At 40.6% G+C, this 24623-nt stretch overlaps 1 protein-coding gene across 1 annotated transcript in view; it reads right to left on the bottom strand.

The window, feature by feature from the left end:
* Nucleotides 1-24623, bottom strand: part of SLC9B2 (solute carrier family 9 member B2) — a 28616-nt gene that overhangs the window by 2154 nt on the left and 1839 nt on the right. The window contains exons 2-12 of the mRNA XM_070756683.1: nucleotides 21922-22063; nucleotides 20378-20480; nucleotides 18646-18814; nucleotides 17381-17551; nucleotides 15532-15674; nucleotides 10356-10483; nucleotides 6331-6506; nucleotides 5182-5288; nucleotides 3492-3641; nucleotides 1284-1392; nucleotides 1006-1142 (exon numbers count right to left, since the gene is read on the bottom strand). Coding sequence (XP_070612784.1) covers nucleotides 1006-1142; nucleotides 1284-1392; nucleotides 3492-3641; nucleotides 5182-5288; nucleotides 6331-6506; nucleotides 10356-10483; nucleotides 15532-15674; nucleotides 17381-17551; nucleotides 18646-18814; nucleotides 20378-20470 — 1383 coding nt within the window. The 5' untranslated portion in view covers nucleotides 20471-20480; nucleotides 21922-22063. The remainder of the gene's footprint in view (nucleotides 1-1005; nucleotides 1143-1283; nucleotides 1393-3491; nucleotides 3642-5181; nucleotides 5289-6330; nucleotides 6507-10355; nucleotides 10484-15531; nucleotides 15675-17380; nucleotides 17552-18645; nucleotides 18815-20377; nucleotides 20481-21921; nucleotides 22064-24623) is intronic.

Genomic DNA, 24623 nt, shown 5'->3' with positions numbered 1-24623 from the left:
AAAAGAAATAATAGATCACATAGCAAAAAAAACATTTAAAAAATACGGCACAAAAGCTTGTTTCATCAAACACTGTATCCATACAGCAGCTAACTAGTGGATAAGAAGCCCTTCCTGCTACTGTTCCCCAACAGCTGGTATTTAAGATATGCTATCTAGTTTTTGGGTGAAAGCACCTAGATAATAAGAATAGCAACCATTAAGAAACCAGTTCTTTTGTCTTGCCCCTTTCTAAAGCCTCATTCACTTAACAAATGTGGTAAGAAAAGTTGTAAAATACTCAATACTCCCTTGAAAAATGTTTCACTTAACTATATAACTGTTGGTTTCAGGTCATTGAGGACTACCTGTATTCTCAGGGACCGCCTTCTGCTGCACGAATCCCAGCGACCGGTTAGGTCCCACAGAGTGGGTCTTCTCCGGGTCCCGTCAACTAAACAATGCCGCTTGGCGGGACCCTGTGAAAGAGCCTTCTCTGTGGTGGCCCTGGCCCTCTGGAACCAACTCCCCCCAGAGATTAGAATAGCCCCCACCCTCCTTGCCTTTCGTAAGCTCCTTAAAACCCACCTCTGCCGCCAGGCATAGGGGAACTGAGATATTCTTTCCCCCTAGGCCTTTACAATTTCATGTGTGGTATGTCTGTATGTATGTTTGGTTTTTTTATATTAATGGGTTTTTTAAATCATTTTTAGTATTTATTGGATTATTATTGTACATTGTTTTATTACTGTTGTTAGCCGCCCCGAGTCTCCGGAGAGGGGCGGCATACAAATCCAATAAATAAATAATAAATAAATAAATTCTGTTGTTATGCATGTACACTGAGTGCTTCTATACTGGAAACGACTTCCTTATGTGGCTAATCACATTTGGCCAAATAAAGTATTCAATTTAACTTAACCCAATTCAGTTCCATTTCATTCCATTCAACTTCTTGGAAGGGTTGATGTGTCCAATTAATTTTATTTCCAGAAGACAGAATTCTGCCATAGAAATGCAAGTTACCTGCACAGTAGCTTTGGGGATCCAAGCCAATGCAATAAATATTCTCTCTTTCAGTTCAAAACCAGCACAAAAGACCAATACAAACGTGGCTGTAATTCGGGTTACCAACCCAACAGCCAGCGTAGCAATGCAAAGTCCTACAACAAAGAAATAGATTTAATTATTTCTAGTATTAAAATAAATCATCTCAATAACTGAATCGTATAATTTTCCTTCTGATAAACTAATCCCTCCAAAGACAATAGGCCTCGATGCCCACTTGTTAGTAGAAGACTTACCAACTGTTTGAGCGTCAAGAGATGCAATAGTTATTTCGGCGCCAATTAAACCAAAAAGAAAAGGCTGGAAAATGTCCCATGCAACTTTAATAATTTTTTCTACCTCTTTCTGCAAAAAAAACAAAACAAAGCCCAATGCATTTTTGTTGCACAGTACTATACATTCAGGAAGAAGATATATAACACAAACTCAATAACTTTCATAGTATTAAATAATATTTTCAAAAAATTAAGTGATCCAATGACATGTGTCGTGTTCTTGCTCTCATCTTAGGAAGAGTGATTCTATCATTATAAAGATGACATCATATCTTTCAAATATTAAGCTATTAAGGAGTCTTCTAATAACATCATAGGAACTTTTAAATTATAAATATTCCTCCTTTTAGGAGGAGCCCTCACCACAAACACACTTTAAAGAGATATCGTCTTTTATTTATTTCTATAACAGGATAGAAATAATTAAAAAGATAGTACAGTGATCCCTCTATTATCGCGAGGGTTCCGTTCCAAGACCCCTCGCGATAATCGATTTTTCGGGATGTAGGGTTGCGGAAGTAAAAACACCATCTGCGCATGCGCACCCTTTTTTTCTATGGCCGCGCATGCGTAGATGGTGGAGTTTGCGTTCCCCGCCACCCACGCAAAGGGGAAACCTGATTCGGCTCCTCGCTGATGCCCCCGCTCGCCCGCCCGCCGCCCGCCAGCAAGAGGGAGAGAGATAGAGAAAGAGAGAGAAGGAAAGAAAGAGATGAGAGAGGGAGGAAGAGAGTGTGAGAGAGGAAGAAGCAAGATAGAGAAAGAGAGAAAGAAAGATGAGAAAGGAAGGAAGAGAGTGACGTCATCGGGTGGAAAAATCGCGATATAGCGTTTCGCAAGGATCGAGATCGCGAAACTCGAGGGATCACTGTAGTTCTTTTCTAGGGTTCTCCTTTTTTCATTAAAACACAGTGTTCTCACCTTATCCCATTCACTTTTATTCATAATACCACAATACTCAATGCCGATATTTATTTATTTATTTATTTATTTGTTTGTTTGTTTGTTTGTTTGTTTATTTATTTATTTATTCAATTTTTATGACGCCCTTCTCCTTAGACTCAGGGCGGCTTACAACATGTTAGCAATAGCACTTTTTAAAACAGAGCTAGGCTATTGCCACCACAATCCGGGTCCTCATTTTTCCCACCTCGGAAGGATGGAAGGCTGAGCCAACCTTGAGCCGGTGATGAGATTTGGACCGCTGACTTCAGATCTACAAGTCAGCTTCAGTGGCCCACAGTACAGCACTCTACCCACTGCGCCACCCCGGCTCATTTACTAGCTTCATAATCCCCCCCCCCCAGAACATTTGCTTTGGTTGAATGGAGAAAAAAAATCCACTAAGAATCACTGTGTACTGTACTGTGATACAATATTAGCACCATTTCCCCTTTTTCCAGAAGGATACATTTAGAGCAGTGTTTTTCAACCAGTGTGCCGTGGCACACTAGTGTGCCGCCAGACATGGTCAGGTGTGCCGCGAAGCTCAGAGAGAAAGAACGCAAGAGAGAGAGAAAGCAAGAGAGAGAGAGAGAGAAAGGAAACAAGAGAGAAAGAGCGAGAGAGAAAGAGAACAAGAGAGAAAGAAAACAAGAGAGAGAACAAGAGAAAGAAAGCAAGAGAGAGAGAGAGAGAAAGAGGGAGGGAAGGAGAGAGAGAGAAAGACATAGAGGGACGTAGGGAGGGAGAGAAAGAGAGCAAAAAAGAGAGGAAAGAAGGAAGAGAAAGAAAGAGGGATGGAGAGAGAGAAAGAAAGAGGAAGGAAGGGAGAGAAAGAGGGAGGGAGAAAGAAATAGAGCGAAGGGGAGGAAGAGGGAGAGAGAATTTTTTTGTCCAAACTTTTTTCAGCCCCCCCCCCCCCGCTCCATGTGCCCCAGGGTTTCGTAAATGTAAAAAAATGTGCCGCGGCTCAAAAAAGGTTGAAAATCACTGATTTAGAGGATGTACTCAGGAGGATACATTTAGAGGAAGAAGATGAGAGTTTCAAAGAAATCCTTAAAACTAGAAATATTTTTTTTAATACCCATAAATCATAGGACACAGAACCTCTAAATAGGTTGTAAAGGAATGGCTAAAATATGAACCAAAGTTGAAACTGGGTAGAATATTTCATAAACTCTCGTATTTTGGAATCAAGGTGACTTTCTATAATGATTAAATACTTACTTTTTCATCTGACCACGATAATCCAGCCAAAAATGCCAAGACAATTGTGCACAGTCCTCCAGATCCAGGAAACCCAAAATGCATACTGCTAAAAATCGCAAACATTGATAAGCCTATAATAAAGAATCCTCTCTTCCATACAAGATATGTCTAGGGAGAGAAATTGGAGAAAGCAAGAGGCATGATTCATAAATGTGAATCAAAATTTGACAACTTTGAAGAGAATACAATATTCTGGAATTGTGTCACCGTGTAAACTTTGGCTAAAATATGGAATTAAGTAGGGTTATTTGTATTTGTATTTATTACATTTGTATGCCGCCCCTCTCCGAAGACTTGGGGTGGCTAACAACAATATAAAAAGACAATGTAAACAAATCTAATATCAAAACAATCTAAAAAAACCCAATTTAAAGAGCCACTCATACATACAAGCATACCATGTATAAATTCTATAAGCCTAGGGGGAAGGGAAATTTCATTTCCCCCATGCCTGACGACAGAGGTGGGTTTTAAGGAGCTTGCGAAAGGCAAGGAGGGTGGGGGCAACTCTACTATCTGGGGGGAGCTGGTTCCAGAGGGTCGGGGCCGCCACAGAGAAGGCTATTCTCCTGGGTCCCACCAAACGACATTGCTTAGTCGACGGAACCCGGAGAAGGCCAACTCTGTGGGACCTAACCGGTCGCTGGGATTAGTGCGGCAGAAGGCGGTCCCAGAAATATTCTGGTCCGATGCCATGAAGGGCTTTATAGGTTATAACCAACACTGGTGGTAAGTAGGGTTACCTACTTAAGGGGTTGCGGGAAAGTAGGGTTACCTACTTAAGTGGTTGCGGGAAAGTAGGGTTACCTACTTAAGTGGTTGCGGGAAAGTAGGGTTACCTACTTAAGTGGTTGCGGGGGGGGGGGAAATCATTGAATTAAAACAACAACAAATTACTTTCAGAATGCTACATAGGTCCTCAATTCAGTTCAAGCACTCTTTACTTTTTCTTTAAAATTAATATACCGGTACTATAAATCTAAGTTGCACTTGCTTCAAAAAGAAATTTGAATCTCATGCAGGTAGCCTTCAACCTATGACCAAAATTGAGTCCAAAATTGCCCCAAAAGCTAGACAGTTGTTAATGAGTTGTGCCCCATTTTATGAACTTTTTGCTATGGCTGTTAAGTGAATTTGTGAAGTGAGTCATGCAGTCTGGCTTCCCTCATTGACTCGACTTATCAGAAGCTCCCTAGGAAGGGCAAATAGAATCCTGGGAAGCTGCAGCCATTGTAAACACATGCCAGTTGCCAAGCATCCAAAGTTTGATCATGTCTTTGAAAACTGGTCATAAGTCACTTTTTTCTGAGCCATTGTAGCTTTGAACAATCACTAAACTAATAGTTGCCTCTTGAGGAACAGCACCTCTCTTCTCTTCATTAAAGCAGCCTAATTTTTTTCAGTTTGTAGTGTGATATTTTTCAGCAATTTGAACAAAGATCAACAACTTCAATGAACAGCACAGTGATGTTGTGCTGGCATTTGCACAAGATCCAGAGCACTCTTCTAATCAATGCAGTTGCAACTCTGCCAGATATACCTATTTATTCCAGCTAAAGTGTGATAGGGAGTTGGTTTTAAATGTATTGTTTCTTCTTATGTTTCAACAGAAAGAAAAGGGCTACGTTTTAAAAGGTTTTCTTCTTACCTGATCCTTGCTTGGAAAGTAACGAATAAAAAGGCCTAAAAGTCCACCTGCTGCTATGCCCACTGCAACTTCTAATACACCTCGAAAGACATTTTCAAGGGTGGAGCCTGTTTCGGGAAAGCAGAAAAACAGGATTCAAATGGATTGTTGGATAGTTCCTTCAGATAGCATTTACAAGCATGGCTAGTGTTGTCCCCTTTAGCGAGCAGCGAGCGAGCACCTGCACACGCTCTTCATTTGCACAACTGGCGGACATGAAATTTTCCAATTTTATGAATTTTATTGTGTCACAAATTGTTGTGGTTAGCTCTGGCCCAGCTCCTGCCCCAAGGACTGTGGACGTGGGGGAGACATCCACATGCTGCAGGCCTGTTTTGCCCCCGGTGGAATCTGCTGATGAAGGCTCCTCTGACCAAGAAGACATGAGTGACAGGGAGGAGGAGAGTGTGGCAGACAGCTCAGAAGGAGATCAATTATCTAGCTCCTCCTTGGATTCAGAACAAGAGTTAATGATACAGCCATGCATGCGGAGAGCGATGCATAGGCAGCAACATCTGAGAGATTATTATCAAAGAAAATGAGGCCACATGTGGTTGGGTGGGGCTGTGGTCATTAGTGAGGCTGTTATAAATAGCAGCCTGTGGGTTTGGCCATTGTGGAGGATTATCTGATCGTTGTGTTTCGTGCCTGCTTTACTGACTTTGACCTTTTGTGTGCTGATTTTTCCCCGCTTTGAAACTAAACCAGAGCAAAGTGTGTTTCACTTTGTGAAAGAAGAAGGACTGTGAATTGCCTCACAGCTGCAAACTAAGTATCACAGAACTGATAAGGGACTTGTACAAATTACCGGTTTGTTTGGAGACGAGTGCTCTTTGCTATACCAAAAGAGGGCTTGGTTTAATTGAATTTTCATTATAAAGAACATTGTTTTGAATTTTCAAACGTGTGTGTGTCTGAAATTTGTACCTGTGAATTTTTGGGAGGAGTCTACCAGAGAACCGGACAGAACACAAATTTTAAAAATGGCATAAAATCAGCATGAAAGGTTTTTTTAAAAATACAAAGGATATTACTTGTACAGGAGAAACCAGCATTACGACAAAGAAGACAGTGGCTTGGATGTAGCTTATCAATAGAATAGAAAGGTACCTGAAGAGAAGGCCATCCCTAAGCAGGTGTTGAAACCTGTGATGGCCAAAATGTCATCAAAGCTTCCTGCAGCCATTAGCAAAGTTGGGACTCCTTTGTCAACACCATATCCTCCTGCTTGTAAAACCAACATGGAGGGGACGACAACTGCAGGAGACACAGCACCTAAGACAAATCTGAACACATGCATATAAATCAACTGTTAGAGAAATTTGTCATTTATTTATTCTACTTTGCACAGTTGGAGTAGGATTTGAAATTTACAAGAGAAAGAGAAAACCGAAGAACGGTGTTGTGAATTGAAAGACACAGTATAAAAATATACTAATTTTATTTATGAAAATTTATATGGCTGTCCAATTCACCCTCAGTGACTCCAGTTGGCTTACGAGGATAAAATCCCAATACATAAACAATACAAATAAGCTACTGTGGCCTAGAGGTGGAGCTCTTGGCTCACAATCAGGAGGTTGTGAGTTCGATCCTAGGTAGAGGCAGATGGAGGGTCCCCTGCTTGGGCAGAGGGTTGGACTAGATGATCTGTAAGGTGCCTTCCAACTCTGTTAATCTGTTAATTCAAACAGCAATAACCCCCTGCCCTCCTGACGACAATTAAATGAACTATTTGATGGACTCCCCATGCCTTTTTGCAGAACCGTATGTTCAGGGCTTTTTGAAAGAATGCCAAGATTGCGGGGGTGGGGGGGTGGGGGAGCAATCTTATCTCTGCAAGGATGTTCCATAGGGAGGGAGCCACCATAGAGAAGGCCCTTCTTGCTTCCATCAGATCGACCGCTTTAGGAAGTATTCCCTGCTCTAATGGGTTGGGTACATCTGATTGTAGGTCTTTAAAGGTGACAACCAGGACATGGACTTAGATCTGGAATCAAATTGGCAGTTAATGCAGCTTCCACAAGGGAAGTGACACATCTAAATTTGTAGGCCTGCACAAAACTACATGCTGCATTTTGAACCAAATGAAACTGTTCCAGGTATTTTTCAAGGTCAGCACCATGTAGAGACTATTGCAATAGTCAAGATGGAAGGGGTTAAAAAGATGCGTTTTATGTTTAAGAATATAGGTTGATTTCTTGAAGCACACAGGATTGACATAATATAGCACTTTACAATCATAATTGTTTATTCTGGTCTAATGTATGAGCCCAACTATTGGAATTTGTAAATCAAAGAAGTAGATTATTATTTGTAATCTATCTTTGATTCAGAAGCTTAAAGTCCAATCCATTCTTCTATTTCCCACGAGAAAAATAGCTCTGTGAGATAAATTGAGTTGAAAGGGAGATGAACTATCCCAAGACAAGGGTGGGTTCTAACTTACTTTGCTGCTGCTTCGCTTCCTCCCACACTGTAAAGCTTCACGAATGCGCACATGCGCAGTGTGAAGAAAGTTAAAAATTAAAAAGAAAAGGCTGAAAACAAGATGGTGATGCATGCACAGTGCCAGAATCTCAGCTTCTGCACATGCACAGAAGAAAAAAAACCCTGGGAAAAATATTTTTTTAAAAAAAAGATGGCAGTGCTCAAGGACTGGCACCAACCTAAGTAGTTTATTTATTTATTTAGAAACATAGAAGACTGACGGCAGAAAAAGACCTCATGGTCCATCTAGTCTGCCCTTATATTATTTCCTGTATTTTATCTTACAATGGATCTATGTTTATCCCAGGCATGTTTAAATTCAGTTACTGTGGATTTACCAACCACGTCTGCTGGAAGTTTGTTCCAAGGATCTACTACTCTTTCAGTAAAATAATATTTTCTCATGTTGCTTTTGATCTTTCCCCCAACTAACCTCAGATTGTGTCCCCTTGTTCTTGTGTTCACTTTCCTATTGAAAACACTTCCCTCCTGGACCTTATTTAACCCTTTAACATATTTAAATGTTTCGATCATGTCCCCCCTTTTCCTTCTGTCCTCCAGACTATACAGATTGAGTTCATGAAGTCTTTCCTGATACGTTTTATGCTTAAGACCTTCCACCATTCTTGTCACCCGTCTTTGGACCCGTTCAATTTTGTCAATATCTTTTTGTAGGTGAGGTCTCCAGGACTGAACACAGTATTCCAAATATGGTCTCACCAGCGCTCTATATAAGGGGATCACAATCTCCCTCTTCCTGCTTGTTATACTTCTAGCTATGCAGCCAAGCATCCTACTTGCTTTTCCTACTGCCCGACCACTGCTCAAAATAAATAAAATACATTTATTTTATTTATTTATTTTGTCCAATACACAATGAGGGTTTTAGTGGGTATAGACATAGTAAAATACATAATGAAGGTTATAGAAGATATACTCATAGTAAAATATATCTAAGAAGGAACAGAAGAGAAGATATGGGAATAAAACATATCAATGAAGGAATGGAAGAAGAGATATAGGAATAGAAGAAAGTTATAGGAGATATAGGAGAGCAATAGGACAGGGGACGGAAGGCACTCTAGTGCACTTATGCACACCCCTTACTGACCTCTTAGGAATCTGGATATGTCAACAATGACTAATCTAAGGATAAAGTGTTGGGGGTTTGGGGATGATACTATGGAGTCCGGTAATGAGTTCCACGCTTCGACAACTCGGTTACTGAAGTCATATTTTTTACAGTCAAGTTTGGAGCGGTTAATATTAAGTTCAAGATTAATATTAATATTAAGTTCAATGACATCATCGTGACATCAGCGGTTTGCTATCAGTTTGTGCAAACGGTCCGAACCAGGAGGAACCCACTTCTGTCCCAAGTTCATCCAGAATGCTTTTGGGGTTCAGAATGAACTAGAAGCTGAATCTTTCTGATTCTAATCTAAGCACTTGACCGTCACACTATACAGTAGTACCTCTAGATACGAGCTGCTCTACATGCGAGTATTTCAAGATACGAGCCACGAGGGGAGAGACATTTCTGTTCTAGTCCCGAGCTCAAATTCGGGATACGAGCCGAGCGTCCACTAGGTGGCGCAAGAATCCTTGCTTTTGGTTATCTCGGAGGGGAAAAAAGTTATTTGTTCCAGATACAAGTTGCCTCGAGATACAAGCTCCCTTATGGAACGAATTATGCTCGTATCTAGGGGTACTACTGTAATAGGTTGCATTTCTGCATGTTTGAGAATAGGTTGAGATTGTTTCGGCCCCAAGACCTCTAATCATTCGTTTGACCGGATAAAATTGCGGCAGCCTCTGTGCCCGCGAGCGCCAGCTATGTTACATGAACCAGTCCTGGTTCATTGAGAAATTGCTGTTAAAGATACGTCTTAGCAAGCTGTTTTTAAAGACTTCTGAACAGGATTAAAATTTTCCTTGGAATTAATGATGATTCAATGTAGGTTTTCTCACCGAATATGCATCTTTGTAAATTCCAGATATATTTATATATTTATAGATATATTTTCTGCTGCACGAATCCCAGCGACCAGTTAGGTCCCACAGAGTGGATCTTCTCCGGGTGCCGTCAACTAAAGAATGTCGCTTGGTGGGACCCAGGGGAAGAGCCTTCTCTGTGGCGGCCCCGGCCCTCTGGAACCAACTCCCCCCAAAGATTAGAATTGCCCCCACCCTCCTTGCCTTTCGTAAGCTGCTTAAAACCCACCTCTGCTGTCCGGCATGGGGGAATTGAGACCCTCTTCCCCCTAGGCCTTTACAATTCTATGCATGGTATGTATGTATGTATGTATGTTTGGTTTTTTATATTAATGGGTTTTTAATTATTTCTAACATCAGACTACTATTGTACACTGCTTTATTGTTGCTGTTAGCCGCCCCGAGTCTCCGGAGAGGGGCGGCATACAAATCCAATAAATAAATAAATAAATAAATAAATATATGGATCAGGGCTTCAAACCCTACTCTAACCCTCTGTGGTAGGACAAGAACATATGTTTTGCAGCATAATCAAATTAAATCAGATGTGACACCTGCACTGCACCCACGACTTCATGGAAAAGGAAAGAGAGTTTTGGCTCAGAAAAGAAAAGGAAAAAAAAAAATGCCATTTTTGAATTGGGACTTACCCAAGCATAAATCCCCACTGCCATGGCAGGTGCATGAGAAAATGAGATATAACTGCTGCTGTACATGCTTCTATTAGGCAGGGTCCAAAGCTTAATCTAAAGCAGACAGCTTTTAGCTTTTTCAGTGCCTGCAAAGTAAATGCATTTGGAAATCAGCGGGATGGTTTTTGAAGATCATGGAAGAAAACCCTGTGAGATTTTCTCTACAGTGTTCCCTCGATTTTCGCGGGTTCGAACTTCGCGAATAGCCTATACCACGGTTTTTCAAAAAAATTAATTAAAAAATACTTCGCGGTTTCCCCCCCTATACCACGGTTTTTCCCACCCAATGACGTCATACGTAATCACCAAACTAATAATGTTTGCAAATAAATAACAAAAAAAATAAATATTGTTAATAAATAATTATGTTTATAAATATCAGGATCACTAAGTGTCTTATTCAATGGTGAGCACCAGTAATAATGGTGAGTAAATGGTTGTTAAGGGAATGGGAAATGGTAATTTAGGGGTTTAAAGTGTTAAGGGAAGGCTTGTGATACTGTCCATAGCCAAAAATGGTGTATTTACTTCCGCATCTCTACTTCGCGGAAATTCGACTTTCGCGGGTGGTCTCGGAACGTATCCCCCGCGGAAATCAAGGGAACACTGTATTTGGTAACGGCCCAGGACCTGCTTGATAATATACATAAGTATAATATTATTTGAACACATAAGTTGGGTACAAATAAAAGAGAACATTTGGACAGGGACAGTAGGCACACTGGTGCACTTATGCACGTCTCTTACTGATCTCATAGGAATGGGGTGAAGTCAACAGTAGACAGTCTACAGGTAAAGTTTTGGGGATTTGGGGAGGAAACCACAGAGTCAGGTAGTGAGTTCCAGGCATCTTAACTTTAACTTTATATAACAAAGTAAGAAAAAAAAACAGGAAAAAAGAGCCCAATGTTTTTACATCTACAGTGTTCCCTCGATTTTCGCGGGGGATGCGTTCCGAGACCGCCCGCGAGTTGAATTTCCGCGAAGTAGAGATGCAGAAGTAAATACACTATTTTTGGCTATGAACAGTATCCCAAGCCTTCCCTTAACACTTTAAACCCCTAAATTACAATTTCCCATTCCCTTAGCAACCATTCAGATTATTACTCACCATGTTTATTTATTAAAGTTTTTAAAAAAAATATTTATTAAAGGCAGATGAAAGTTTGGCGATGACATATGACGTAATTGGGTGGGAAAAACCGTGGTATAGGGAAAAAACCCGCAAAGTATTTTTTAATTAGTATTTTTGAAAAACCGTGGTATAGATTTTCCACGAAGTTCGAACCCGCGAAAATCGAGGGAACACTGTATTCTAGTTCCAATCTTTTTGGCCAGAAACTGGAAAAGAAAAGTTCAGTTCAGAGTTAATTGGCTTAGATGACATGCACTAATTGCAAACTTGGTTACGGCTTATGGTTAAGGCCTCTACAGTTGGATCCATAGTCCAGATTCAGATAATATGCTACTTGTTTTATCAAACAAGTGACCAAAAATGTTGCACAAACACAACCTTAGTATCATGGCAATACCGTACCTTTAAAAAGGCTTTGGTATTCTACCAGTTTGCGTGACTAACAAATGGAGTTTCAAAGAATATACTTGAGCTTAGATCCACTGCATTGCTGAAGTTCTAAAATAGATTAGTCTTATTACTGAGGAAGTCCATTTTAATTCATAAATTTATGAATTAAAATCCATAGTCCAGATTCAGATAATATGCTACTTGTTTGATCAAACAAATGACCTAAAATGTTACACAAACACAACCTTAGTATCATGGCAATACCGTACCTTTAAAAAGGCTTTGGTATTTTACCAGTTTGCGTGACTAACAGATGGAGTTTCCAAGAATATACAGTACCTGAGCTTAGATCCACTGCATTGCTGAAGTTCTAAAATAGATTAGTCTTATTACTGAGGAAGTCCATTTTAATTCATAAATTTATGAATTAAAATCCATAGTCCAGATTCAGATAATATGCTACTTGTTTGATCAAACAAATGACCTAAAATGTTGCACAAACACAACCTTAGTATCATGGCAATACCGTACTTTTAAAAAGGCTTTGGTATTTTACCAGTTTGCGTGACTAACAGATGGAGTTTCCAAGAATATACAGTACCTGAGCTTAGATCCACTGCATTGCTGAAGTTCTAAAATAGATTAGTCTTATTACTGAGGAAGTCCATTTTAATTCATAAATTTATGAATTGAAATCCATAGTCCAGATTCAGATAATATGCTACTTGTTTGATCAAACAAGTGACCAAAAATGTTGCACAAACACAACCTTAGTATCATGGCAATACCGTACCTTTAAAAAGGCTTTGGTATTTTACCAGTTTGCGTGACTAACAAATGGAGTTTCAAAGAATATAGTTGAGCTTAGATCCACTGCATTGCTGAAGTTCTAAAATAGATTAGTCTTATTATTGACTGAAGGAAGTCGGTTTTAATTTATAAATTTATGAAACTCAGCCATGAGCTAAATATAGTGTCTAGTGTTAGGAGCTAAATATAGTAGAGGTTGCCAAGTTCAAGGTTCAGATAATGTCAGCTAATCTCAGTGAAAAGCAGACGTTTCCAATCTAACGATCACACTACTTACGTCTCATTACTGTAAATCATAGTTTGTATTACCTCTGAATGACATTAAAAATTTCTAAGTGAATAGGGATCAGAAACAGACTAAATTCGTGCTACCGCACGAATCCCTGCGACCGATAAGGTCCCACAGGGTTGCCTTCTCCGGGTCCCGTCGACTAAACAATGTCGTTTGGCGGGACCCAGAGGAAGAGCCTTCTCTGTGGCGGTCCCGGCCCTCTGGAACCAACTCCCCCCGGAGATTAGAATTGCCCCCACCCTCCCTATCTTTTGTAAACTACTCAAGACTCACTTATACTGCCAGGCATGGGGGAGTTGAGATATTCCTTCCCCCTAGGCCATTACAAGTTATGCATGGTATGTCTGTGTGTATGTTTGGTTTTATAATAAGGGTTTTTAGTTGTTTTATTATTGGATTGTCACATGCTGTTTTTATCATTGTTGTTAGCCGCCCCGAGTCTACGGAGAGGGGCGGCATACAAATCCAATAAATTATTATTATTATTATTATTAAATTCACCATTGTTTTCATTGAGAACCAAGCCAGTGGGTGATTATGTTACAAGAGGACTATAGAGAGTTAAAGGCAAAAATGATCCTAACTCTAAAGATAACTACATATGACCAAACTGAGCTTCACAATGTTATTTGTGGCTGAACTCAGAAAGTAAGTAATGTTGGGCAAATCCCAGAACAAAAACCTAGTTTTGTTTTCTTTACAAAAGTTTCCCCAAGACATTCTAGGTCAAAATTCCCAAATAAATCTTTTATAAGAGAATATCGCTGCTCTACTGGGGGCTTTATAGCCTTCAACCCAGTGATAAACTGGATCAGGTTTGAAACAGAGTTCTTACACATGTCCTGGGATTACATACATGGGCTGGGAATCCTGGAAATTATACCCAACATCTCAGGAAAACACTAGATGGGATCCTTGAGACATTTAGGTTTTCCCTACAAACAAGTACTGTACATTCCTTGTAAATTTACTTGTCCGCAAAATATTTCTTCCACTTTTTTAAAGTCAGATGTCCCAAAGAAAGTTTGGTTGGAAGGAGCATTTGGTCCAGGGGTGGATTCCAACTTAGTCAGTTCACTTCCTCCTGCACCGCATGGCTATGCCTCATAGGCACAGGTGCACCTCATGGTGCAGTACAACCTCCCCCGACACAATTTTTTTTAAAGCTAAAAACAAAATGATGACACATGCACAGTGACGGAAACTTAGTTTTTATGCATGCACATGGGAAAAAAATAAACAATAAAAAAACCCCTATTTTTTAAAAAAAGATGGCGGTGCCCACGGATCACACTGACCGATCTGGTTTGGTGATGTCATCAAGAGATCACCAGCAGACAGCTACCAGTTTGGGTGAACTGGTCCGAACTGGGAAGAACGCACCCCAATTTGGTCATGATATCAGATGAAAGATGGTTCCAAATTAACCTGAGATGAGAACTGGGGTCACACATTATATGAATATCTCATTAATTAAATCACCATGTGTGCCGTATAAATCCATTTGGTAGAGTTGTAAATTTTGATTTATGGTTATCTGAATATGGGGATTTAGTAGTCAAAATGTGTGTAGATTTCTGGGAGAACTGGAATTGAATTGGGTGAGGAAACAAGGCAAAAAGGATTTATCAAATACAGTGATACCTTGTCTTACAAACTTAATTGGTTCCGGGACGAGGTTCTTAAGGTGAAAAGTTTGTAAGACGAAACAATGTTTCCCATAGGAATCAATGGAAAAGCGATGAATGCGTGCAAGCCCAAAATTCACCCCTTTTGCCTGCCAAAGTGCCCATTTTTGTGCTGCTGGGATTCCCCTGAGGCTACCCTCCATGGGAAACCCCACCTCTGGACTTCCGTTGCCAGCGAAGTGCCCGTTTTACGCTGCTGGGATTCACATGCTGGGATTCCCCTGCAGCATCACAAAAACACGGAAGTCCAGAGGAGGGTTTTCCCATGGAGGGGAGCCTCAGTGGAATCCCAGCAGCACAAAAACGGGTGCTTCGCTGGCAACGGAGGTCCGGAGGTGGGGCATCCCAGTGGCGGCGGTGGGATTGTAAGGTGAAAATAGTTTGTAAGAAGAGGCAAAAAAATCTTAAACCCCAGGTTTGTATCTCAAAAAGTTTTTATGACGAGGCGTTTGTAAGACGAGGTATCACTGTATACATAAGAGAACCTAGGACTTTCAGTACTGGGTGGGGCTTTCTAAGTAAAGAGAGTATATTTTGTTTCTTAAAACAATTTTAAGTCAATTTTAGAGCTGGCACCATTGTTTTCATTGGGAACTAAGCCAGTGGGTGATTATGTTACAAGAGGACTGTACAGATTTTGAAAAGTGCAATTTAGGAATACTCTGTGCCTTAATCTATTTTGCAGCTTGAATCACTTTTGTTTCTCAACGAGCCAGTGTTAACTAAATTGTGACCTAGTTCAATACATGAATCAGAGTTTAGTCATAACTTTATCACCTGGCTATGCATTTGTTACGCAAGGACCATTTGATACTCCACCTTTGGGTCAAGGCCAAGGCCAGCCCGGGCCAAGATGATCGCGAGAGCAATACTTCTGAGGATGGCTCCCCATTTCACATCGATCAGGACAATGTCAGTGATCAAAGGGATGTTTCTTAGAAGAAATCCAACAAGCAACATTCCTAAAAAGGAGGGAAAAGGTGTATGTTATTTCATTGACACAATTGGCAGCTATAAACGTCCAGGGCCTTCAAAGGGTTTTCCTTTTTTGTACATCACTTGAACCAAACATTTAAGAAGGCAACAGCTGTCCTGTGATCATGTAGTCAAAGAGTCATAGCCCTGCAACCTTATAAAAACTCTCATTTCCTGATCCCTAAATGCCACAGAAAATGTTTTCCTGCTAAATAAATATGTACAAATTTGAATTCCACCAAATTTCTTTCATAAATATAACATCTCCACCCCATGTCCAGTCAACGAAGCTGTGGAAGTGATGTGCCGGTGCCTGGAGGCTTTTGGGGCCTGGATGGGTGTCAACAAACTCAAACTCAACCCAGACAAGACGGAGTGGCTGTGGGTCTTGCCTCCCAAGGACAATTCCATCTGTCCGTCCATTACCCTGGGGGGGGGGGAACTACTGACCCCCTCAGAGAGGGTTCACAACTTGGGCGTCCTCCTCGATCCATAGCTGACATTGGAACATAATCTTTCAGCTGTGGCGAGGGGGGTGTTTGCCCAGGTTCGCCTGGTGCACCAGTTGCGGCCCTATTTGGATAGGGAGTCATTGCTCACAGTCGCTCATGCCCTCATCACCTCGAGGTTCGATTACTGCAATGCTCTCTACATGGGGCTACCTTTGAAAAGTGTTCGGAAACTTCAGATCGTACAGAATGCAGCCGTGAGAGCCATCATGGGGCTTCCAAGATTTACCCATGTTTCTTCAACACTCCGTGGCTTGCATTGGCTGCCGATCGGTCACAATTCAAAGTGTTGCTCATGACCTTTAAAGCCCTACATGGCTTTGGACCAGACTACCTCCGGAACCGCCTGCTACCGCACGAATCCCAGCGACCGATAAGGTCCCACAGAGTTGGCCTTCTCCGGGTCCCGTCGACTAAACAATGTCGTTTGGCAGGCCCCAGGGGAATAGCCTTCTCTGTGGCGGCCCCGGCCCTCTGGAATCAACTCCCCCCAGAGATTAGAATTGCCCCCACCCTCCCTGTCTTTCGTAAACTACTCAAGACTCATTTATACCGCCTGGCATGGGGGAGTTGAGATATTCCTTCCCCCTAGGCCATTACAAATTATGCATGGTATGTCTGTGTGTATGTTTGGTTTTATAATAAGGGTTTTTAGTTGTTTTATTATTGGATTGTCACATGCTGTTTTTCTCATTGTTGTTAGCCGCCCCGAGTCTACGGAGTGGGGCGACATACAAATCCAATAAATTATTATTATTATTAATTCCATAGGGCTCATTAGATGAAAAGATACTGAGCATGTTCCTCCATGTTTGTCTGTTCAAGACTCTGTGCTACACAATAATTGGCTTGTACTGCATATTATAGGAGTTATTCTAATTAATTTCATCTCAAAACACAAAATCAAACAGCAGCCGAAAAACACCCAGAGTCACTACCCATTCTTTTGGATAATGAAATGGGTAGCATATAAATTTAATAAATACATAAAAAAAAAAATAAAACAAGTCAACTTAAGTTACTTTCTGAGTAATTAAAATATCTTCACCAAATAATATTACATTTTTCAGTCAATTATAGCTTAATGATATAAACTGTATTTATATGGCAATTTCACAATGGGTTCTTTATTTCGATAAGCAATCTAAATGTGAAAAGACACAGCTTATGTAAAACATACTTACCCAAAAGAGGAGGGAGAGGAGGCAGACCAGGAAATTTAATTAAGCCCATAATTTTACCACCAATTACAGCAAAAAGATAGAGGAATAAAAATCCAAAGAGTGTCCCACCAGGAAGACTTTCGCGGGTTGTAATAGACCAGATCACAGCCCAGATCAATACTACTGCTACCCCTGGAAGAAGAAAAAAGTGTAAAATATGTAAGGATATTAAAAACATGGGCTTACCTAGGTATGCCCATGTTTCACCAACACTCCGCAGTCTGCATTGGCTGCCGATCAGTTTCCGGTCACAATTCAAAGTGTTGGTTATGACCTTTAAAGCCCTTCATGGCACTGGACCAGAATATCTCCAAGACCACCTTCTGCCGCACGAATCCCAGCGACCGATTAAGTCCCACAGAGTGGGCCTTCTCCGGGTCCCGTCAACTAAACAATGCCGGTTGGCGGGCCCCAGGGGAAGAGCCTTCTCGGTGGCGGCCCCGACTCTCTGGCACCAACTCCCCCCAGAGCTTAGAACTGCCCCTACTCTCCCTGCCTTTCGTAAACTCCTTAAAACCCACCTTTGTCGTCAGGCATGGGGGAACTGAATCACCTCCCCCGGGCATGTACAATTTATGCATGGTATGTTTGTGTGTATGTTTGTTTAGTAAATGGGGTTTTTTAAATATCTTAAATTTTATTTAGATTTGTCATGAATTGTTGTATCCTGCTGTGAGCCGCCCCGAGTCTGCAGAGAGGGGCGGCATACAAATCTAAATAATAAATAAATAATAAAATAACTAAAAAAATAAATTCCTCAGAATTTATAGTAACATATAAAGGATTATTATTTATTTCTAAATTATTTATTGCTAAATTGCACCTGGATTACAACTTATAAACAACAAATGTTAAGGACCATTTTCATCGCCCAAGGAACCAGCTTTGTGATTTATCCATACTTTCCTATTGGGTAGAATATACAATTTCACTAATCACTCATTAACGTATGAGTAAGTCAGACAACTAATAGGAAGATAAGGCTGGCAAGAAGTGGGTGGGGAAGAAAGGGACTGGAATGATATACTGTATTCTATCACTCCCACACTTTTCTGCATGCCCCAGCATGAACTGTAAGAAGGCCAAAGGGCAAGTCACAATTCTTTCAGAGCAATTTTCCTATATCGACATATTCTAGAACAGATTAAAATACAATACATCAAATAAATATGCTCTGCAGAAAACGGGGGATTTTTTCTTCATTCTCCCTCCCTCCATCCCCTCACCATTTGTTGCTATTCTGGCAAGGATGCCTTGGGGAGGACAAGCACATATACGTCTTCCTGAAGTTTTCAATTCGGCCAGAGGTCCTTCAGCATGTTCCTCGTATCTGTTCAATGGAGCAGTTTCTTTTGTTTGGACAATACCACAGGTGGCTCCAGAATCCAAAACATCCTGAGTATAAATCAAGAAATAATATTTGTAACAACCATCTGTCTCATTCTAAGTCCTATTTTTTTTTCAGTTTTCAAAAGTTATGAACTTAGAGAGATTTAATTCTAAGTAAAATTTTGTCTGATGGGTATCGGTCTGGAGAACATTGTTCCATAGTTTAATTCTAATAATGGTATAACAAGCAGGAAGAGGGAGATTATGATCCCACTATATAGAGTGCTGGTGAGACCCCATTTGGAGTACTGTGTTAAGTTCTGGAGACCTCACCTACAAAAAGATATCGACAAAATTGAATGGATCCAAAGACGGGCCACAAGAATGGTGGAAGGTCTTAAGCATAAAATGTATCAGGAAAGACTTAATGAACTCCATCTGTATAGTCTGGAGGACAGAAGGAAAAGGGGGGACATGATCGAAACATTTAAATATGTCAAAGGGTTAAATAAGGTTTAGGAGGGAAGTGTTTTTAATAGGAAAGTGAACACAAGAACAAGGGGACACAATCTGAAGTTAGTTGGGGGAAAGATCAAAAGCAACATGAAAAAATATTATTTTACTGAAAGAGTAGTAGATCCTTGGAACAAACTTCCAGCAGACGTGGTTCGTAAATCCACAGTAACTGAATTTAAACATGCCTGGGATAAACATATATCCATTGTAAGATAAAATACAGGAAATAGTATAAGGGCAGACTAGACGGACCATGAGGGGTGGTGAGAATTATATTTACTTATTTTATTTATTTATTTATTTATTTTATTCATTTGTCCAATACACAAATACATAGGAAGAAAAATAGACATGTGGTAATATATATAAGGGTAAAAGTGAACTTAGAGGAGAGGATATATGAAAGGAAGAGAATATATATGATAGGTGAAAGAAAGGAAAGGCAATTGGACAGGGGACGAAAGGCACACCAGTGCACTTATGTACGCCCTTTACTGGCCTCTTAGGAACCTGGAGAGGTCAATCGTGGAGAGTCTAAGGGAGAAATGTTGGGGGTTAGGGGTTGACACAATTGAGTCCGGTAATGAGTTCCACGCTTCAATAACTCGATTGTTGAAATCATATTTTTTACAGTCAAGTTTGGAGCGGTTCGTATTCAGTTTGAATCTGTTGCGTGCTCTTGTGTTGTTGCGGTTGAAGCTGAAGTAGTCATTGACCGGTAGGACGTTGCAGCATATGATCTTGTGGGCAATACTCAAATCGTGTTTTAGGCGCCGTAGTTCTAGGCTTTCTAGGCCCAGGATAGTTCAGAAATTCCCACAATATTCCATATTTTAGAACTCTCTCAAACCTTGACAACTTTAAGCCTGGCGGACTTCAACTCCCAGAATTCCCCAGCCAGCTTTGCTCTGCTGGCTGGAGCATTCTGGGAGTTGAAGTCTGCTAGGCTTAAAGTTGCCAGGTTGGAGACCCCCCTGTTTTAGAACATTCCATTGGATTTCAAGTCCAATATTTATGGAAGATTCACCAGACTGGGAAAGATTGTCATGGATATATGAAAGTAACCAAATCACAAACATAGTTGTAAAATAACAACAGAAATAAAAAAAATACCTGAGTTGCTTCATGCATGGGAATTACACTATTGCTAGCATTTTCAGAGAGTGTTGTTGGTTTCCAACTCCCTGACACTGGGTCTTCTGCCATTTTAATCAACCTAATTGAAAAACAAATAAAGAAAACAAAGAGATAATTAAAATAAATAGTATCTCCATGTGATGGGATTGACATAAATCAAAAGATTGTTTTAAATTGATTGATAGGATTTCCGATATAATACTTTTAAATGGCTTCCAGATCATCCAGGGGCATGGGGTGAGGTATCATCAGTATGCGGATGATACCCAGTTATACATCTCCACCCCATGTCCAGTCAACGAAGCAGTGGAAGTGATGTGCCGGTGCCTGGAGGCTGTTGGGGTCTGGATGGGTGTCAACAGACTCAAACTCAACCCGGATAAGATGGAGTGGCTGTGGGTTCTGCCTCCCAGGGACAATCTCATCTGTCCGTCCATAACCCTGGTGGGGGAATTATTGACCTCCTCAGAGAGGGTCCGCAACTTGGGCGTCCTCCTCGATCCACAGCTCACATTAGAGAAACATCTTTCAGCTGTGGCGAGGGGGGCGTTTGCCCAGGTTCGCCTGGTGCACCAGTTGCGGCCCTATCTGGACTGGGACTCACTGCTTACAGTCACTCATGCCCTGATCACCTCGAGGTTTGACTACTGTAATGCTCTCTACATGGGGCTACCTTTGAAAAATGTTCAGAAACTTCAGATCGTGCAGAATGCAGCTGCGAGAGCAATCATGGGCTTCGCAAGGTATGCCCATGTTACACCAACATTCCACAGTCTGCATTGGTTGCCGATCAATTTCCAGTCACAATTCAAAGTGTTGGTTATGACCTATAAAGCCCTTCATGGCATCGGACCAGGATATCTCCGGGACCGCCTTCTGCCGCACGAATCCCAGCGACCAGTTAGGTCCCACAAAGTTGGCCTTCTCCGGGTCCCGTCGACTAAACAATGTCATTTGGCGGGACCCAGGAGAAGAGTCTTCTCTGTGGCGGCCCCGATCCTCTGGAAATCAGAACTTCCCCCACCCTCCTTGCCTTTCACAAAGTTCTTAAGACCCATCTCTGCCGTCAGGCATGGGGGAACTGAGACATCTCCCCCGGGCCTATACAGTTTATACATGGTATGTTTGTGTGTGTGTATGTTTGCTTTTAATAATGGGGTTTTTAGTGTTGTTTAAATTATTAGATTTGTTCTTACATTGTCTTTGTTATTGTTGTGAGCCGCCCCGAATCTACGGAGGGGGGCGACATACAAATCTAATAAATAATAATAATAATAATAATAATATGAAATTTAACAAAGCACTTTCTCTCCCTCTTTCTCATATTCCTCTTATATGTATAATATATATCCATATGTACATTGGTCCTCAAAATATATTTGTTAGTGAATTTGTCTTCCCAGTTTTCTACAACTCTTCCTGCCAGGTGCAGAGATAACACGAATTATTTTGAGGACTGAACCCCTGGTTGGGGGAAATACATGGCTAAGGATGCAAAGAATGTGAACATTTCTCCTTACCTTGTGTAGACGTCTGTCAATACCTCTTGATGATAGTAGATTAGGATTATTTCAATTGATTTGGTATTTTTTTTGCTGGGGTTACTTCTGGGTCAGCTTACCCTGAATCACTAGTCACATGAACACATTCTTGATGTAGATGCTAGAATTGGGTGCAAAAATGTCATACGGTCACAAGCACAATGACTGTGTAATGAATATATCCATATGATCAAGCTGACTAACACCAATTTGGAAAATGTTCCGAATATATTTGTTCTATCTGATTAAAATAATGTTCCATCTTTTCCATTTATGACAGTGTGACTCCCAAAATACAATTATATACATGTACGACTTAAAACTCAATTACTTTCATTAGCAGTTTCTTTACCAGTTCTGAGTATTGCATTGGCAGTTCTGTGTTAGCAAAAACTTCAGAAGAGAAGGATTTAGGGGTAGTGATTCCTGACAGTCTCAAAATGGGTGAGCAGTGTGGTCGGGCGGTAGGAAAAGCAAGTAGGATGCTTGGCTGCATAGCTAGAGGTATAACAAGCAGGAAGAGGGAGATTGTGATCCCCTTATATAGAGCGCTGGTGAGACCACATTTGGAATACTGTGTTCAGTTCTGGAGACCTCACCTACAAAAAGATATTGACAAAATTGAACGGGTCCAAAGACGGGCTACAAGAATGGTGGGAGGTCTTAAGCATAAAACGTATCAGGAAAGACTTCATGGACTCAATCTGTATAGTCTGGAGGACAGAAGGAAAAGGGGGGACATGATCGAAACATTTAAATATGTTAAAGGGTTAAATAAGGTCCAGGAGGGAAGTGTTTTAATAGGAAAGTGAACAGAAGAACAAGGGGACACAATCTGAAGTTAGTTGGGGGAAAGATCAAAAGTAACATGAGAAAATATTATTTTACTGAAAGAGTAGTAGATCCTTGGAACAAACTTCCAGCAGACGTGGTTGGTCAATCCACAGTAACTGAATTTAAACATGCCTGGGATAAACATATATCCATTGTAAGATAAAATACAGGAAATAGTATAAGGGCAGACTAGATGGACCATGAGGTCTTTTTCTGCCGTCAGTCTTCTATGTTTCTATGATTAAAAATAAAATAAAATAGTACAATGAAGTTTTTCCAAATGCCAGTTCAGCTACTAAAATTATTGCCACATTTAATAATACTAAATAGAAGCAATGATCTGTCTAAGCCTAGAATTGTTCCTTTTGTTTGTTCACTGGGAAAAAATATTTTCATCTTATCATAAAGAACAAGGTGGTTTTGTTAGTTGGACTGATAATGAAATTTGCTTTACCTGGTCAAGTGCTGAAACAGATGTAAAAGCACACAATCGAGCAATTAGTGGCTATTCTCTTTGTGTAGCATGCAAAATCAAAAGAACATTTCCTATTTGGTGCTCATGTCAGGGAGAAATGACTAAATCTAATTTCCTGAAGAGCATGCCTGTTTGATACATATTTGTGCTAATTACAGTTAATGTAAAATAAAGTACATGAGATTATAATGATGATTTATTTATTTATTTATTATTTGGATTTGTATGCCGCCCCTCTCCGAAAACTCGGGGCGGCTCACAACAAGTGAAAAGACAATCCAATACATAATCCAATTTAATTAAAATATTATAAATTTAAGAAAAACCCCTATACTAACATACACACACACAAGCATACCATATATGATGATACTACTACTACTACTACTACTACTAATAATAATAATAATAATAATAATAATAATAAACAGATGAAACAATCGATCACATACTCAGCTGCTGCAAAAAGATCGCACAGACTGACTACAAGCATAGACATGATGCTGTGGCACAGATGATCCACTGGAACTTGTGCCGGAACTACCATTTACCAGTGGCAAAGAACTGGTGGGATCATAAGCCTGAAAAAGTGGTCGAAAATGAGCAAGCAAAACTACTGTGGGACTTCCGACTTCAGACTGACCGAATTCTGAAGCATAACACACCAGACATTGTTATCGTGGAGAAAAAGAAAGTATGGATCATCGACATCGCAATCCCAGGAGACAGCAGAATTGAGGAGAAGCAGCTAGAGAAATTAGTGAAATACGAAGATCTAAAAATCGAGCTGCAACGACTCTGGCATAAGCCAGTGAAAGTGGTCCCAGTGGTACTTGGCACGCTGGGCGCAGTGCCAAAGGATCTCAGCGGACATTTGAAAACCATCGGAATTGACAAAATTTCCATCTATCAATTGCAAAAAGCCGCTTTACTGGCAAATATAATTCGCCGCTACATCATGCAGTCCTAGGTGCTTGGGAAGCGCCCGACTGGTGATGAAATACGAAATCCAGCATAGTGATCTCGTTTGCTGTGTTGTACTGACATAATAATAATAATAATACAAGCAATGGTAGGCAAATAAAACTTTTGCAAACATCCACCAGCTTGTTCATCTGCGCCAAGGAAGCTTCAGTGAAGACTTCTACAAAGGCAGATGGTTTGGTCTTTGCTTTTAGCGTAACAGGTGTGACAAGCAACTTATATAGTTCAAAGCTAAACTCCAGACCTGATTCATGTGGAGAGGATGCTGCAGAGGTGACATCCAACGTTGAGCAGAAGGAATTGTAGCAATGTAGTTGGGGATTGGAGAGTTGGCTTGTAGTATTAAATAATCAGAGAAAGGTCTGCCAGCTAAAATCTACTTCTGGCG

The sequence above is a fragment of the Erythrolamprus reginae genome, chromosome 7 (assembly GCF_031021105.1).
Source record: "Erythrolamprus reginae isolate rEryReg1 chromosome 7, rEryReg1.hap1, whole genome shotgun sequence".
NCBI lineage: Eukaryota > Metazoa > Chordata > Lepidosauria > Squamata > Dipsadidae > Erythrolamprus > Erythrolamprus reginae.
The sequence above is the reverse complement of the archived record's forward strand: the minus strand, read 5'-3'. Positions and strand labels throughout refer to the sequence as shown.